This window comes from Amblyraja radiata, chromosome 8 (genome assembly GCF_010909765.2).
Source record: "Amblyraja radiata isolate CabotCenter1 chromosome 8, sAmbRad1.1.pri, whole genome shotgun sequence".
Lineage (NCBI taxonomy): Eukaryota > Metazoa > Chordata > Chondrichthyes > Rajiformes > Rajidae > Amblyraja > Amblyraja radiata.
In genome coordinates, this window is record NC_045963.1 from 5,345,977 (window position 1) to 5,364,180 (window position 18,204).

An 18,204-nucleotide genomic window follows, 5' to 3' on the forward strand; every position below is an offset into this window, starting at 1 on the left:
CTGCTGAGATTAAAGTTGAAAGGGATGAGAATGTTTAAGCTGAAGAAGAATGTTTTTAGGTTTAAAATGTTTTTTCTGCTGAGGAGTTTAATTTTTTCTGCATCTGTTTCAAAGTCATTTTGTGGCAGCAGTAATGATAATCTAATTCACCGGGCTCACAATTCACCAAATGTGCACATCTCTCCCATCTTGTGTTAGAAATGAGAAATGAACATTGTGGGTTTTAACCATTAGGAACAGATAATAAGCTTCAAGAAATAATAAAACAATTGACAAAATTGCCTGATCAATGATCTTATAGAGATGTATAAAATCATGAGAGGAATAGATCGGGTAGATATGCACAGAATCTCTTGCCCAGAGTAGGTGAATCGAGGACCAGAGGACATAGGTTCAAAGTGAAGAGGAAAAGATTTAATAGGAATCTGAAGGATAACTTTTTCCACACAAAGGGTGGTGGGTATACGGAACAAGCTGCCAGAGGAGGTAGTTGAGGCTGGGTCTATTCCAACGTTTAAGAAACAGTTAGACAGGTTTCATGGATCGGACAAGTTTGGAGGGATATGGACCAAACACAGGCAGGTGGGACTAGTGTAGATGGGACATGTTGGCCAGTGTGGGCAAGTTGGGCCGAAGGGCCTCTTTCCACACTGTATCACTCTAAGACTTTAAAATTGAACTCTATGTGGCAAAAACATGGTTGATTCTCATGCATGGGCCAATATAATGCAGACATTTACTGAAATGGGAATTGGTTCGCTGTTTGACCAGGGAGAAGGTGGGGCCTCTCAAGAATAAAGGAGAAAATCTATGCTTGAAGCATGTAGGTGAGGTACTAAACTTCTGTAGTTTAGTTTAATTTATTATTGTGAAGTGTACTGAGGTACAGTGAATAGCTTTTTGTTGTGTGCTAACCAGTCAATGAAAGACTGTACATGGTTACAATCAAGCTGTCCACAGTGCACAGATACAGGATAAAGGGAATAGCATTTAGTGCAAGATAAAGTCTGTTAAACATCCTTTAGACTCTGACTCCAAAGAGTGCTCAAAGGTCTCCAATGCGGTAGATTGGAGGTCAGGACTGTACTGTAGCTGGTGAGAGGACGGTTCAGTTGTCTGATAACAGCTGAGAAGAAACTGTCCCTGAATCTGGAAGTAGGCTTTTTCTAACTTCAGTACATCTTGCCTGATGGGCGATGGGAGAAGAGCGAGTGACTGGGGGTGAGACTGGTTCTTGATTATGCTGATGGCCCTCCCGTGGCAGCGTGACTTGTAGATGGAAGTGTATTCACCGAGGAGAAGGACCTGGAGGACAGTGAGATCAATGTGGAGAATTCAAATATGCTAGGACAGTTTAAAATGGAGAAAGTGGTGGTGCTTAGGCTCTTGAAGAATATTAGGTCCCCAGGGCCTGATGGGATGTGTCCCAGGCTATTGAGGGAGGCAAGAGAGGAGACTGCGGGGCTTTGTGTTTTGTTTCTTCTCCAGCCACAGGCGAGATCCTGGAGGACTGGAATGTGGCCAATGTTTCTTTGTTTAAGAAGGGAAGTAGAGAGAACTATAGGTCGGTGAACCTTGCGTCAATGATAGGGAAACTGTTGGAGAGAATTCTTCAAGATAGGATCTACTCACATTTGTAAGAGAATGGGCTAATTAGGACTAGCCAGCATGGGTTTGTATGCTGCAGGTCATTTTAACACAAACTTGATTGAGTCTTTTGAGGATGTTTCGAAGGAGATGAGTGAAGGTCGGGCAGTGGATGTTGTATATATGGATTTTAGCAAGGCTTTTAATAAGGTCCCACATGGTAGGGTGATCCCGAAGATTAAGATGTGCGGAATTGTTGATGACGGTCGTATTGATTCAGTCCCAGTTTATTCATAAAAGACAGAGGATTGATATTCTGGCTGGAGGTGTGTGACCAGTGGAGTTCTGCGGGGAATTCTGTTGGGACCTCTGCCTGTTTGTGATATGTATGAATGACCTAGATGAAAATGTTGAAGAAGGAACTGCAGATGCTGGAACAATCGAAGGTAGACAGAAATGCTGGAGAAGCTCAGCGGGTGAGGCAGCATCTGTGGAGCGAAGGAATGGATGACGTTTCTGGACGAGACTGAAGAAGGGCCTCGACCCGAAATGTCACCCATTCCTTCGCTCCATAGATGCTGCCTCACCCGCTGAGCTTCTCCAGCATTTTTGTCTACCTTGGATGAAAATGTTGGTGAGTCAGTTTGCTGTTGACGCCAAATTTGGAGGGGTTGCAGACGGTGTGGAATGCTATCAGCCAATACAGCGGGATTTAGATCACCTGCAAATAAGGGTGGAGAAATGGTAGATGAAGTTTAACCCGAGTAAGTGTGAGGAGTTGCACTTTGGGGGGGTTGAATGCAAGTTAATGGCAAGATGCTTAACAGCATTGATGTGCCGAGGGATCTTGGAGCCCAGGTTCATACCTCAGTGAAGGTGGCAACACCAGAAGATAGTAGGGTGGTTAAGAGAGCGTATGGTCTGCTTGCCATTATTGCTCGGGGTTTTGAATACAAGTCAGGAAGTCATGATGCAGTTTTCTTGGACTTTGATTAGACCCGTATTTTGGAGTGTCGTGTGCATTTCTGGTCGCCCTATTACAGGAAAGATGTGGAGGCTTTGGAGAGGGGGGCTCACCTAAATGCTGCCTGGATTACAGGGTTTCCGCTACGGGGAGAAGTTGCATGGACTTGGATTGTTTTCTCTGGAACGTCAGAGGTTGAGGGGAGACTTGATAGACGTATATAAAATGATCAGAGGCAGAGATAGATTAGACAGGCAGAGAGCCTTTTCCCCATTAGTAGAAATGTCCAAGACTAGAGGGCATAGCTATAAAGTGAGTGGGGGGGAGTTGATTGGAGTTGTGCAGGACGAGTTTTTACACAGAGAGTGGTGGGGGCCTGGAGCGCATTGCCAGGGGTGATCGTGGGAAGGCAGATACGATAGTGGTGTTTTAGAGCCTTTTTGAGTCACATGAATGTACAGGCAATAGAGGGATATGGATCATGACAGGCAGATGAGATCTGTTTAACATGGTATCATGTTCGGTACAAACATTATGGGCCGAAGAGCCCGTTGCTGTGCTGTAGTGTTCTATGTTCTAATACATGGCAGTACCTCCAGGAAATACATGTGAAAGATATCAATCCCCCTCATGATTTTATACACCTCTACAAGATTACCCCTCAGCCTCCTGCATTGCAAGGTCCTAGCCTGCTCAACCTCTCCTTAAAGCTCACGCCCTCAAGTCCTGGCAACATCCTCATCACTTGAAAATCTATGCATTTTCTGGAGAGGGGAGCAGATTTTCAATGCAAAGCCATGGAAACATCACTGGCTATATTTTCCAAGTTGGGATTACTTTCTGCTGGAAGAAAGGACACCGTGTTGGAGTAGGCAGCAAGTGAGGCAGCATCCCTGGAGGGCATGAATAGACTTTAGACTTTAGAGATACAGTGTGGAAACAGGCCCTTCGGCTCACGAGTCCGCACCGTCCAGCAATCACCCTGTACACGAGCCCTAGCCTACACACCAGGGCCAACTTCCAGAAGCCAATTACAAACCTGAACGTTCTTGGAGTGTGGGAGGAAACTGGTGCAGCTGGAGTAATCTCATGCAGTCACAGGAAGAACGTGCAAACTCCGTACAGACAGCACCCATAGTCAGGATCAAACCTGGGTCTCTGGCACAGTACAGCAGCGCCACTATGCCACCCAAGTAGGTGACAAAGAAACATAGAAAATAGGTGCAGGAGGAGGCCATTCGGCCCTTTGAGCCAGCACCGCCATTCATTGTGATCATGGCTGATCGTCCCCAATCAATAACCCTTGCCTGCCTTCTCCTCATACCCCTTGATTCCACTAGCCCCTAGAGCTCTATCTAACTCTGTCTTAAATCCATCCAGTGACTTGGCCTCCACTGTCCTCTGTGGCAGGGAATTCCGCAAATTCACAACTCTCTGGGTGAAAAAAAATGTTCACACCTTAAATGTCCTCCCCTTTATTCTAAGACGGTGGCCCCTGGTTCTGGACACGTCCAACATTGGGAACATTTTTCCTGCATCTAGCTTGTCCAGTCCTTTTATAATTTTATATGTTTCTATATGTTTTGTGTCGGACCCTTGCTCAGACTGATTTTTGGGGGGGCGGGTGAGGGGGTGAAAGAAAGCTGGAAGAGAGGAGGAGCAGGGCAAAATGTGGCATGTAATACAGGCAGACGGTTGGACAAAGGCCAGAGATGATAAACAGAAGCGGGCACGGAAATCACTATCAAAATATGGGGGTACAGAATTTCTTGGTGGCCGCGCGCGCATGCGCACACTCACACACACACACACACACACACACACACACACACACACACACGAGGCTTCGGAGGCTCAATCCAGCGCTAAATGCAGCTCAACTCTGCCTGTCTAGCCGAGTTAACCTACAGCCCTTCCTGGACTGACGGGATACCAGCGCTGCTTCTCCGCGCTGACTGTAAACCTGGGCCATATTTCCCGCAAATTCAGGCAGGGCTGTAGGTTAACCTGGCGGGACAGGCAGAATTGAGCTGGGTTTAGCGCTGCTTCTCTGCGCTGGCTGTGGGCCTGGTGGCACAGCTCCGTCTGACTCCCGACCTCTCTGGCCACCCGTGGGGGGGGGCACTTGGGTGGGGACGGGACAGCGCCGGAGAGCCGGGATCGATCCTGGCTGCGGATGAGGCGCAGGTCTGTGCCACGTCTCCCTCCTCCAATCACCGCGCTCTATCCTCAGTCCAACCCCCCTACTTCCGCCTCTGACCAACTCCTCCCTCCTCCAATGATCGCTCTGAATCATCATGTCCCGCCCCTATTGCCTGCTGACGGTTGTCTCTCTCGTCCAATCGGCGCCCTCGATCAACAGTCCCACCGCCACCATCTCATGGAAAGCGGAGATTTCACCGAGTTTTAAAATCCGGATTACAAAAAATGGGGGGTATCGTCCCCCACCTCTCAAAACAGGTGCCCCCGCCTGGCCCCCCCGTGGATTTCTGCCCCTGAACAGAAGGTGTGAGACAAAAGGATAGAAGAGTGGCGAAATGTAAAGCCAGAGGAAGGAATGTGAGGGGAGAAATAAGTGAGAGTCCAGCTGGGGGAGACGGGTGTGTGGGGGAGAGGGGAGGGAAGGAGTGGGTTGTTAGTGGTTATCTAAAATTAGAGAATTCGGTGTTCATACCATTGGGTTATAAGCTATCTAAGCAGAACTTGAGGTACTGTTCATAGACACAAAAAGCTGGAGAAACTCAGCGGGACAGGCAGCATCTCTGGAGAGAAGGAATGGGTGACGTTTCGGGTCGAGACCCTTCAGACTGTTCCTCAGTTTGCATGTGGCCACCCTCTGGCAATGGAGGAGGCCCAAGACTGAAAGGTCTGAATCGGAAGGGGACTTAAAATAATTAGCTATCAGGAGATCCGGTAGGCCTTGACCGACTGAGCGCAAGTATTTGGTGAAATGGTTGCCGATTCTAGGCTTGGTTTTGCCAATGTACAGGAACTACGGGACACAGGAGATGTGGGTGAGGTATCCATCTCTGACAGTGAATGGGAGCCACGTTTACTGAAGAAAGGGGACAGCTCAGATGTCCAAGAATGGAAAGCCTCACCTTGGGAGCAGATGCAGCAGATACGAAAGAATTGAGAGTAGGGGATAGCATCTTTGCGAGGGCAGGGTGGAATGAGGTGTAGTCTTGATAATTGTGGGAGTTGGTAGGTTTGTAGTAGACATCAGTTGATGTCCTTGTGATGGAGCAAAAGTATCAGAGATAGGGTAGGGTGGAAGTTAGGCCTAGATGAATTTGAGGGTATTCTATGCTGAATTTGATTGCATTGGAAGAATATTAAGTGACTTGCATGGTTGCAGTTTGCACATTTCAACAGTTATATCTATGTTTATTAGATTAGATTAGATTAGATATAATTTATTGCCACACAGCCAGGCTGGTGGAAATTTGGGTTGTCTGCAGCGATACAATAATAAAGAACACACAACCACAATAAAACTGTAACACAAACATCCACCACAGCATTCATCACTGTGGTGGAAGGCACAAAATTTGGCCAGTCCTCCTCCATTTCCCCCCCGTGGTCAGGACCAGAGTCCAGAGTCAGTCCAGGATCGGCTCTTCCTCACCAGAGACCGCGGCTTTAAGTTGTTGTAGGCCGCAGACCGGCGGTCAAGATTTAAGTCCCCGCCGCAGCCAGAAGCACCGTAGACTGCAGGGCCGGCGGTCGAAGCTCCCCTCCAGGGGAGATGGTAAGTCCATGCCGGCCCCGCGGTAGAAGTCGGCCGCGGGCCGGCAGTGATGGCTTCTTCTTCCCCCGGGTCCCCAACGTGAGATCCCGGGCTGTAGACGCCGCACCAGCTGGAGCTCTGCAGACCGCGACTTCAGGCTGCGACTTCAGGCTGCCGGCTGCCCCGGGCCAGCGAAACGGAGCGCTCCCCTCCAGCAAGCCCCAGCGAGGGCTCACCCACTCCACGCCGAGAGTCCACGCTGCGCCCGCCGCTGAAGCCCCGGGCGCGTCTCCGGGAAAGGCCGCGTCGATCCTTGATGTTAGGCCACGGGGGAGGCGACCTGGAAAAACTCGCCTCTCCGTGGAGGAGGCGACCGAAGCGGTTCCCCCTTACCCCCCCACACCACCCCCCACACAAAACACACAAAGAAACATTAAATACAGACTTTAACACATACTAAAAAATAAAAATAAAAAGGTTGAAAAACTGACGAGCTGCATGACATGGCTGCTGCCAGAGCAGCGCCCCCTCCGAGTGTCATTATCATTTCCCATACAATAGAGGCTCATTAGGAATATTTTTTTAGCACCTATTTATGAAGGTAATCCAGTTTCTGATTGTTAATTGCTTCATTAGCTCTATTTTAATTATCTTTCTGATCTTCCAACAGACCAAAGAACGTGGTACGACCAGAGTACATGCCCTCAACAATGTCAACAGAGTTCTGCATGTTCTGCAGCAGAATAATGTGAGTTATTGCTTTGAAGAATTCATCCTCGAATTAATTCAAATGGGGGCGCATTGCGTTGCATGCAATTGTTATATGTTGTATCTAGAGCTGTCTAAATTGATGATCCAGAGCTTGAAGCCCAAGCCACGGAGTTGTTTTGTTTCTTATTTGATGTCTTTGCCAATGGTCTTCTTCTTTTTGTGTCTTTGAAGCTGGTTGACTATATGACAGTTTCCCATTCCTTTACACAGTCCTTTGCGTTTTTGTTGAACACTGCAAGATCCTTTGAGCTGCACTGGTTGGGTAGTAGGGGGCAGACAAGGCAGTGCTGCATTGTATGGTCCTCTTCTCCACATTCACAGGTGGTTTGGCCAGTTTCATAGCCCCATCTGGCCATGGCAGCTTTTGATCGCCCTGTTCCTGTTCTCAGGCGGTTGAGCGTCTTCCACTGGACCCATGGTGCTTCTGAGCCCGGAGGGAGGGCTTCAGATGTCAGTAGGAGGGGGGTCGTCCTCAAGCCTTTTTGTCCATAGTTGGAGTCTGGTTTCTTCCCGTGATGTTATTAGGGGCTGGACATGGCTGAGAAAGCTTCTCCTGGACTTCAGCCGTTGGGCCGGGGGTACACGTCCGTAGAGGAGGTGGCGTTCATCACTGGTGGCCTTGGTCATCTCTACTCGGCTGGCGACTTCCCGTCTCACATCAGCAGGGGCAATGCCAGCGAGGAGGTGCAGGTTGTTTATGTTGGTAGGCTTCAAGCAGCCAGTGATTGAGTGGCAGGTGTTATTCAACGCTGGGTCTAATTTCTTGGCATGGGATGATCTCTCCCAAACAGGACACGCATACTCCGCAGAGGAGTAGCACAGGGCCAGAGCAGTAGATCTTAATGTGTGTGCTGTGGCTCCCCATTTGGAGTTGGTCAGCTTCCGGAGGATGTTATTTCGGGAGTTAACTTTCAGTTTGGTGTTTTTGACGTGTTCCTTATAGGAGAGAGTGCGATCCAGTGTTACACCGAGGTAGGCAGGGTTGGTGCAGTGCTCAAGAGGTGTTCCAGACCATGTGATGTTAAGGGGTCTGTTTGCTTCCCGGTTCCTGAGATGGAACGAGCAGGCTTGGGTCTTCGCAGGGTTTGCGTGTAGGTGGTTGCGCTCGTAGTAGAGGTGTAGCTCATCTAGGGCTGAGGTGAGATTCGCTTCTACAGCTTCAAACGTACTCTCTTGGGATGTTACACAGAGGTCGTCGGCGTAGATGAACCGCTCAGTGTTCTGGTCCATTGGCTGGTCATTGGTGTAGATGTTATATAGTAGTGGAGCCAGCACACTACCTTGAGGCAAGCCATTCCGTTGTCGTCACCAGCGACTTTGCTTGTTGTTAAGGACAACATAGAAGCGCCTATCTTTCAGGAGGGCACCGATGAGGTCCGTGAGTGCCAGGTCTTTGGAATTCTCCAAGATCTTTTTTAGGAGGAGGCGGTGGTTCACAGTGTCATACGCGGCAGACAGATCAACAAAGACGGCTCCTGTCACCAGTCCTTTCTGGAACCCGTCTTCAATGTGCTGTGTGAGATTCAGAAGTTGACTTGTTGTGGATTTGCCAGGTCGGAATCCAGCTTGTTGAGGGATGATGGCTGGTTCAGTGACTGGGGCAAACCTGTTGAGGATCAGGCGCTCAAACAGCTTGTACGGGTGGCATAGCAGGGAGATTGGGCGGAAGCTCTTTGCATATGCTGGATCTTTACCGGGTTTTAGAAGAGCGATGATTTTGGTTTTCCTCCAGATCTTTGGGATGTTTCTTGTCAGCATGCAGTTGTTCATCAGCTCAAGGACCCACTTCCGTGTCAGAGGTCCAAACTGCTTGATCTCCTCTGTGAAAATATTGTCCAGGCTGATGGCTTTGCCAGTCTTGAGGGCTTTGATGCTGATATTGAGCTCTTCAAGGGAGAACGGCTCAGTCAGTCCGGTGTTTTGGGAGTGCTGAAGTCGGTCTGCCTTTGGTCTTGGCTGTTTGGTGGTGGATTTCCCGTTGAGCAGCAACTGATGCGCAACTTGGTTGGCCGTGGTGGTATACTGTTGATGTGTTGGTGTTGATGGGTCATTGCTGATTTTTCGGATGAGGCTCAGGCCTTTTTGCTGTTTTTTGCCATATCAGTTGTCTCCAGTAGAGTTTGCCATTTCTGCTGGCGGCATTCTGATAGGGAGGTCATGAGTCTCTCACCTACTTCCATGGTGCTTTCAGCAAAGGGGTCAGATTCGTAGAGCTGTTGGTATTGCTCATATAGTTTGCTGCTTGGAGTGTCAAGGCCGGGGATGTATTGGGTGCGGCAGCCTCTCGGGATGTTCTTCCGGGCTGCCTGGTGCACTAACTTGGTGAAGATTTGATAGTTTTTGGGGTCCGCTGGAAGGTGGGCGATCTTCCCTTCAAGATCTTCTTGGAAACCAGGCCAGTTCGCTTTCCCAAAGTTGAATCTTCTCTGGAAAGGAACTGTGGCTGGGGTGACTGCAGAATTGACTGTAAGGCCAATGGGGCGGTGTTGGGTTTTTGGCAGTGGCTTCAGTACCAGCTTCTTGCCCAATCCAGAGATGCTATGGCTGACAAACGCGATATCAGGGTTGTAGCCGGCTTTCCATCGCCCGCTATTAAAGGACTTTGGTTGTTTGGCATCATGGATCAGGTAGAGCTGGTTGGTTTCGGCCCATGCTTCCACTGCATCTCCATCAGCGTTGTTTCCGGCGTAACCCCATTGTGAGCTGTGGCTGTTGAAGTCTCCAATCACTATCCTTGGTTTCCCAGATGATGGTATTTCTGGCATCAGGAAAGGTGTGGGAGGTGGCTTGTAGACGGAGGTGATGGTAATTCCTCTGAGCTCAGCGGTTAGGACCTCAATGTTGTTTTCATCGCTCTTTGATGTTGATTCGATGGTTGTCCCGATTTTTGCAAGCATGACGCTTCCATGTTTCTCATGTGGTCTTTCAATGAGGGTGGTCATGCCTTCCACTCGAGGGCGGGGATGTTTGGGTCCGCGGTGAGTTTCTTGGAGGCAGAGAATATCACACTGATGCTCTCTGCAGAGTTGGGCAACAAGTTCTTCTTTAGTTGCAGACAGTCCTTCAACATTTAGAGATATGATGGTCAAAGCCGGCCTTGGGGGCGGGTGTTGGCCTCTCTTCCTGTTCCGGGCTGATGGGCTACTGCCATTTGTTGGGCTTCTGGACATCATTTGTCTTTCGGCTTGGCTTCAAAGTGTTTGGTAGAATTTGCAAGTAATTTGGTGATATTACTTGACAGGGATCGCGACGTGAACGCTTCTACCTTGATCCAATGGTGGGCTCTAAAGATTTTAAAAAATGGAGCTGCTTGGATAATTTATTGAATCAATTGTAAATTAAGACACCAACATTGATTCATGTCAATGATTTGGGGTATATGATTTAAATGAGTAGAAAGTGATTTAAACTTAAGAGTCATACAGCGTAGAAACAAGCCCTTCATGTACAGGAAGGAACTGCAGATGCTGGTTTAAACCAAAGATTGACACAAAATGCTGGAGTAACTCAGCGGGGCAGGTAGCATCTCTGGAGAGAAGGAATGGATGACGTTTCGTGTCGAGACCCTTCTTCTCGTTAGGGTGGCACGGGTGGTGCAGCGGTAGAGTTGCTGCCTTACAGTGAATGTAGGAGACCCGGGTTCAATCCTGACTACGATTGCTGTCTGTACAGAGTTTGCACGTTCTCCCCGTGACCTGCCTGCGTTTTCTCCGAGATCTTCGGTTTCCTCCCACACTCTAAAGATGTACAGGTTTGTAGGTTAATTGGCTTGGAATAAATGTAAGAGTTGTCCCTAGTGGGTGTAGGATAGTGTTAATGTGCGGGGATCGCTGGTGGACGCGGTCCCGGTGGGCCGAAAGGGCCTGTTTCCGCGCTGTATCTCTAAACTAAACCCCCAGCATTTTGTGTTTATCCTTCATGTCCATGCTGTCCCCTCTACCTATCATCATTAGTCCATTTACTCACCTCGGGTTCATAGTCTTATATGCTTTAGCATTCAAATACTTCTCTGGATGCCGCTTAAATTTGTGAGAGTCTCTTATCTCCATCATCTATTCAGGCAGCACACTGCAGACCCTAAGCAGCCAGTGTGAAAGACCACTTGGCACCACTCATGTTAAACCTATACCTTCCTGTCTTGGACATCCCCACCAGGGGTAAATGTTGTTTTATGTCTGTGCTATCTATGTCCCACACAATTTTATATACCTACTCCAGGTTATCCCTTGTGGTGATTCCCGAGTTCTGTTTTGCGCACCATCGGAGACCAGAATCACCTGGGTTGATTACACCGATGAAAGTCCAAGACCAGGACAGAGTAAACTTTAACATGTCAGCTGTCAGTCTTTAAAATGTTGTGATGAAATAGCAAGGCAAAGTGAGTTCAACAACATAATTGTATGTTGATCACGCCAAACGGCACCTCCTCAGTGTGTAATAATGATTCACATATCTCAGCCAAGGCTCCTGCAATTTCTTCTCCAGCTTCCCGCAGATGGTCAGGCACTCTCCCAAGTTCCCCATTCTTTGTGTTTATGTCCACAGGAGGAGAATACTCTGAGTACCTTGCCCATCTCCTGCGCTTCCAAACAGACATATCAGCTTTAGTTTTTGAGGAGCCCTATTTTCCCCTCTAGTTACCTTCTTCCCCTTAATGTACATAACATTTAATTGAATTCTCCTTAATCTTATATGGCAGGGCTAAACCTTGACCCCTTTTTTTGCCCTCCTGATTTTAGCCCTTCTGACTTCTTCGATATGCTCCTCAGTCCCCGAAACTCTTCCAGGGATATACGTGATCCAAGCTGACTATGTGGCTAATGCCTCCTGTTTCAGGGGATATGGGGAGAAGGCTGGAACGGGGTACTGATTGGGGATGATCAGCCATGATCACATTGAATTGCGGTGTTGGCTCGAAGTGCCGAATGGCCTACTCCTGCAACTATTGTCTGTTTCCTGATCAGAGCCTCAATTTCTCGTGTGGCGGGACTGTCATACGCTGAGAGAATGGAGCAGCTGGGCTTGTACACTCTGGAGTTTAGATGGATGAGAGGGCATCTCATTGAAACATATAAGATTGTTAAGGGTTTAGACACGCTAGAGGTAGGAAACATGTTCCCGATGTTGGGGGAGTCCAGAACCAGGGGCCACAGTTTAAGAATAAGGAGTAAGCCATTTAGAACGGAAACGAGGAAACACTTTTTCTCACAGAGAGTGGTGAGTGTGGAATTCTCTGCCTCAGAGGGCAGTGAAGGCAGGTTCTCTGGATGCTTTCAAGAGAGAGCTAGATAGGGCTCTTAAAAATAGCTGAGTCAGGGGATATGGGGAGAAGGCAGGAACGGGGTACTGATTGGGGATGATCAGCCATGATCACAGTGAATGGCGGTGCTGGCTCGAACGGCCGAATGGCCTACTCCTGCACCTATTGTCATCCAGTGTGACTGAAGAAGGGTCTTGAGCCAAAACATCGCCTATTCCTTTTCTCCAGAGATGCTGTCTGACCCGCTGTATCTTACCTTCGGTTTAAACCAGCATCTGCAGTTCCTTCCAACAAAATAATTTTAATGCATCAGTTACTTACAACACCAATGAAGATTTCAAATTACAAACTGAAAAGGAAATGAGCAATGAATTATGAGCTCGGTATTTCATTAAAAAAAAACATAATTGTCACACTGGTTGATCAATTCGATAGTTATTTCATTGGTTGTGCATTGATTTTGAAATTTATTAAAGTCATTTGGTTAAGGGCCTGTCCCACTTACGCGACCTTTACAGGCGACTGCCGGCACTCGTCATAGCTTGCCAAAATTTTCAATATGTTGAAAATTCAGCAGCTACCAGAAAGACGCTATGACTCTTTGGAGACCTCTCACGACCATAGGAGACCTCTCACGACCATACAGCTGTACAGAATCGTACAGTACCAAAACTGACCTTTCAGTTGAACTAGTCCATGCCAACCAAGATGCCCCATTTAAGCTAGTGCCCCATTACCCGTGTTTGGCACTTATCCCACTAAAGCTTCCTTATCCATGTACCGTTACAGTGTATTTTAAATGCTGTTATATTACCTGTTTACGTGCTGTTTCTCTAAACTAAGATGCTGCCTGACCTGCTAATTTACTCCAGTACTTTGTATATTTATTTTCTATACTCAGTACTCTGACGTATTAAAAGCCACCTTTACCACCCTATCTACCACTTTCCTACAACCCTCTGCTCTACAAGATCCCCACGTCCCTACCATTCACTTGAAGGCTTGCTGTGACTTGACTTCCCAAAGTGCCACAGCTCCCGGTCATGCGCTGTACTGTTCTGTGTTTTATGTACCTCACACATCTGCATGAAGCTCCATTAGCTATTCCGCAGTCCACGCACAGCTTACCAAGATTTTGCTATCCACCTTCTCTGTCTGTGATACCACCCATTGTAAATTTACTCAGCCTGCCTTGCGCATTCTCGTTCAAATCGTTCATACAAAATACACACACACACACCTATGGGCGCAACACCGGTCCCTGAAGCACACTATTAGTCTCCGGGCTCCAGTCCGAAAAACAACCTTCCATCATTGCCTACAGCTTCCTTCCATGAAGCTAATTCTGTATCCAGTCGGCTAGTTCTCACTGATGTGATCTAACCTTCCAAACAAAGCAGGTTTCATGCAGAATCTTATCCATTATAAAGCAGATCCAGAACTTTGCTTTTGTTAACATTCTTGGTCAGTTCTTCAAAATTTGTAAAACATGAGGTCCCACGTACAACCCCATGATGACTATCCCTGATCAGTGATCACTCTCTGACTACCCAAATGTATCAACAGTAAACTCTCGTTTTTATGGAATGCTTTATAATGAATTTTGGTTATAACGGACTGATCAACTGATGGCTACATATGCCGACCCCGGCTCACGTCGACCCTTCAACCGGACGCGCTCTGTGCTGGCTGGCGCTGCTGCCACGGCCGCGAACTATGCTGTCTGGCCCACCGCTGCCCCAGCCTTTCCCACGCCGCGCCTGCCGCCATCACCGCTGCCCCAGCCAATACTGCAACCGTAACCAGCGCCACCACCCCGGCTGCTCCTGCCGCCGCCGGCACCACCACAACCGACCTGTACCTGCATTCCAGCCCCCTGTGGGCTGTGACCATCGACTCCCCCCCCCGATCCATACCTCTCCTCTGTCCGGCAGCTTGCACGGGCTGTCACCTCACCTGGAATCCAGGCCCAGTTCTGGACCAAGAGTCTGAAGAAGGGTCCTGACCCCCGAAACGTCACTGATCCATGTTCGCTAGAGATGCTACCTGACCTGCTGAGTTACTCCAGCACATTTTGCCCTTTTGTGCATTTACCAGCAACTTCTTCTTCTTCTTCTTCTTCTTGCGTATGGCTTAAAGTTGTAGATCAAGGGTAGACATCCAGGCAAGGACAGCATCAGTTACTGGGTGGGTGGCTTTGATGCCATCAACTGCATTCATTTGTTTCTACTACTTATACAATAATAATAATAATCATTAGAATGTTCTTAAAAGTGTGCTCTTTTCCCCGAATCAAGAATTAAATACCTAAATAAAAATGATTTATTTTTATGAAGCTTCTTCCTTTACTATCTCAGGTTAGAGTCTGTGCCTATCCTAACACTCGTTCATTTCCCTGATTCTTTATTGCAACTGCTTCTGGGAAGCTGCAGGAATTTGGTGCTTTAGTATTGGACTCCATAGGTTTATTTTTCAGAGCATGGTTGTGATGCCTGAAGGTTGGAACTTATTTCTCTGCATGTCTTTCCTTCAGGAGTAATTAGGATTGTCAGTCTGGCTCATAAATAAGTTGGACAGTTTTGATGGATGTCTGGTTGAAATCTACATTATACTTCATTGTGATCTTTTTTTCTCCTTTTCCAGGTGGAGCTGGTGAATATAGGTGGCATTGATATTGTAGATGGAAACCGTAAACTAACCCTTGGGCTTATTTGGAGCATCATTCTTCATTGGCAGGTGAGCAAGAAATGGTGGCGAATTGTGGAGGCAGCCCAGACTATCACACAAACCAATCTCCCTTCCATTGACTCCATTTATACCTCGCGCTGCCTCGGCAAGGCCAGCAGCATAATCAAGGACTAGTCACACACTGGCCACCACCTCTTCTCCCCTCGGGCAAAAGGCATAGAAGTGTGAAAACGCACACCTCCAGATTCAGGGACAGTTTCTTCCCAGCTGTTACCAGGCAACTGAATCATCCTTCCACAACTAGAGAGCAGTCCTGAACTACTAGCTCATTGGTGACCCTCGGATTATCCTTGGTCCGACTTTGCTGGCTTTACCTTGCACTGAACGTTATTCCCTTATCATGTATCTGTACAATGTAAATGGCTCAATTGTAACCATGCTGACTGGATAGCACGCAACAAAAGCTTTCCACTGTACCTCGTTACACGGGACAATAAACTAAACTGAACTCAAACAGAGTAAAGAGTTTCGGGAATCAATGCAGGTTCCACCCATGGAGAGATCATCTCTGGGATTTGAAAATATATGTAATGTTTAGCCGTCGAAGCTGATTTTGCTCCTTGCCTGTATATCTTCGGCCAGAGATTGTGAATAGTTATGACAAATCATCTTTGCACATTGTTTCAACAAACTAATTGTAAAATATTTGATTCAGGTCAAGGATATAATGAAAGCTATAATGTCAGATCTGCAGCAGACAAACAGTGAGAAGATTTTGCTGAGCTGGGTTCGTCAATCTACTCAGTCCTACAAACAAGTCAATGTCCTAAATTTTACAAAAAGTTGGGCCGATGGACTTGCTTTCAATGCTATTCTTCATCGGCACAAGTAGGTATCTGTAAATAATTCTGCATGCAAGATGTCGTATGAAACGGGGCATTTTTGGTTGACATGACACCATTTGACTGCTTGAAATATTTGACATTTAAGACTTGGCAAAGTTGCTATCAATTTAAAAAAAAAAAAAAAGATACTAATGAATTCTGACAAGCAACCTTGAACAAGAAATGTTTCAAAGTGAAATTTAGTCGATCTTTAATTACACTATCCCAAAACTACAATGCAGCAAATTTGAAACATTTTAATTTTGCAATATTACGTGTTTCTGGTGGGAGAATGACCCGATTTATCTAACGTGCATCAGCAGTACAATTGAGGAATGTTCAGATATCTAAATGTTTCTTACTGTTATTCTTGGATGAACAATTATTTCAGCGTATTTTAAATGTCAATCTGAAGCTGGTTTGTTGCCAGCTTAGATATTCAGCAGAACACAAATATTTTCAGTGTCTGAATGTTTGATTGCCATTTCTATTTGAGCACAGTGAACATTTTGTTCACCTAGTCCTGGTCAAGCCATAATGGGTTTCAAAGTAGATTCAACAGACTCATTTTTCAGAAATTTAGTTTTTTTGTTTGGAACTTCATGAAGTTTTTGTGTCGTGGAGCCGTGCAACCTAAAGGGCCAGTCCCACCAGCATGCGATTGCATGCGTCTAGCGCCAAACGTGGTCGCTTGAGGCGTACGGCCTCGCGGGGCTGGTCCCACTTCGATCGGTGGAGGCGCATGGAGCTGTGCGGGGCTGGTCCCGGCATCGCGCGGGGCTCCAAAAATCTTGGACTGTTCGAAAATCCCGCGTGACAACTGCCTGTCGGCTCGCAGCCGCATTGAGGGCGTACGCATCGCTTCGACGGGCGTGCGCAGCTTCTCGAAGCCGTACGCTGCGTCTCGACGGGCGTGTGCATTGTCTTGACGTCGTACGCAGCGTCTTGACGGCGTACGCCTAGCGCGTGCCGTTGCGTGATGACATCCCCGCCCGACGCCGTGCGACTTCCAAATTCAGTCGGCCCGCCTCCTGCCCAGCTGATTGGTAAGTATGATGTCAGGACCAGCCCCGCACAACTCCAGACGGCTCCGTGGTTCGAATTGGGACAGGCCCCGCGAGGCCGTACGCCTCAAGCAACCACGTTTGGTCGCGCTAGACGCATGCAATCGCATACTGGGGGGACAGGCCCTAAACACCATGGAAGCAGGTCCCACAGACAATCTTGCTTATGCCGCCAAGATTAGTTCCATCTGTCCGCGTTTAGCCCATATCCCCTTAAACTCATCTGGTTCTAGAGCCCCCTACTCTAGGGAAAAGACTCTGTAAATCAACCCTATCTATTTCCCTCTTGATCTAATCATCCTCTAGTACTCAAGGAATAAAAGCCTAACCTGCCCAGTCTCCCCCTATAGCTTCGGGTCCTGGGCAAATCCTCATAAATCTTCTCTGCATGCTCGCTGGGAGCTTGGAAACATAGAAAATAGGTGCAGGAGGAGGCCATTCGGTGCAGCTAGCTCTTGCTGGTTGCTCTCATCCCTCCTAGCTCTCACGGCATGGGTCACATCGACAAAGAGGCAGGCGCAGTTGGGGCCCATGCGAGTACCCATGGCCTTTGATTTGGAGGAAGCGGAAAACGAAGGAGAAGTTGTTGAGAATGAAAGATCAACTCCACTAAGCGGAGTGTTAGTAGAGGGAAATTGGTTGGTTCTGCGGTCAAGGAAGAAACGGAGGGCTTTAAGGCCTTCGTTGTGAGGGGATGGAGATGTAGAGTGACTGCACATCCGTAGTAAAGATGAGGGAGTGTTGGTCACTTCTCACAATGGTCACTGGATAGGAATGAGACTCTTGTCAGCTGAAGTGCCCCAGTGTTAACTGGCTGTAATCAACAACAGATCAGTGGCTGAACTAGAATTTTACTCAACAGTGAACGGTCTGTCATGTGAACTGGCTTGGCCATCAGAAGCATTTTGTTTCGATTGGTTCATGGCACCAAGCAAAAGTTTGTTTTTGCAACAATTGTTGATTCCCAAATGAGCTACACATCCCCAGAACTCCTGCCAAGGGCAATTAGAGAGAGAGAGAGTGGGACCTTCAGGAATAAAAACGGTCAACTCTGCATGGAGCCACACAAGATGGGCAGGTCTCAGTTCTATGATTAGACTATTTCTATAGAATAGAAGACTATTTCTCCTCTATTTTTACCATGGACTGAGGAACTTGAGTATTGTGAGGAATAGGATATACGTGCACTTAGATGGACAAGGGATGATTAGGGATACTCAGCATGGACGGGTAGGTCGTGTCTCACGAATCTGATT

General features: G+C 47.7%; 1 protein-coding gene across 5 annotated transcripts in view; it reads left to right on the forward strand.

Moving 5' to 3' along the window:
• The window catches only part of utrn (utrophin), a 395,823-nt gene that overhangs the window by 59,266 nt on the left and 318,353 nt on the right, over positions 1-18,204 (forward strand). For all 5 annotated transcript variants that reach the window (XM_033025073.1, XM_033025072.1, XM_033025074.1 and 2 more), the window contains 3 exons: positions 6,952-7,029; positions 14,956-15,048; positions 15,716-15,888. In XM_033025073.1, coding sequence (XP_032880964.1) covers positions 6,952-7,029; positions 14,956-15,048; positions 15,716-15,888 — 344 coding nt within the window. The remainder of the gene's footprint in view (positions 1-6,951; positions 7,030-14,955; positions 15,049-15,715; positions 15,889-18,204) is intronic.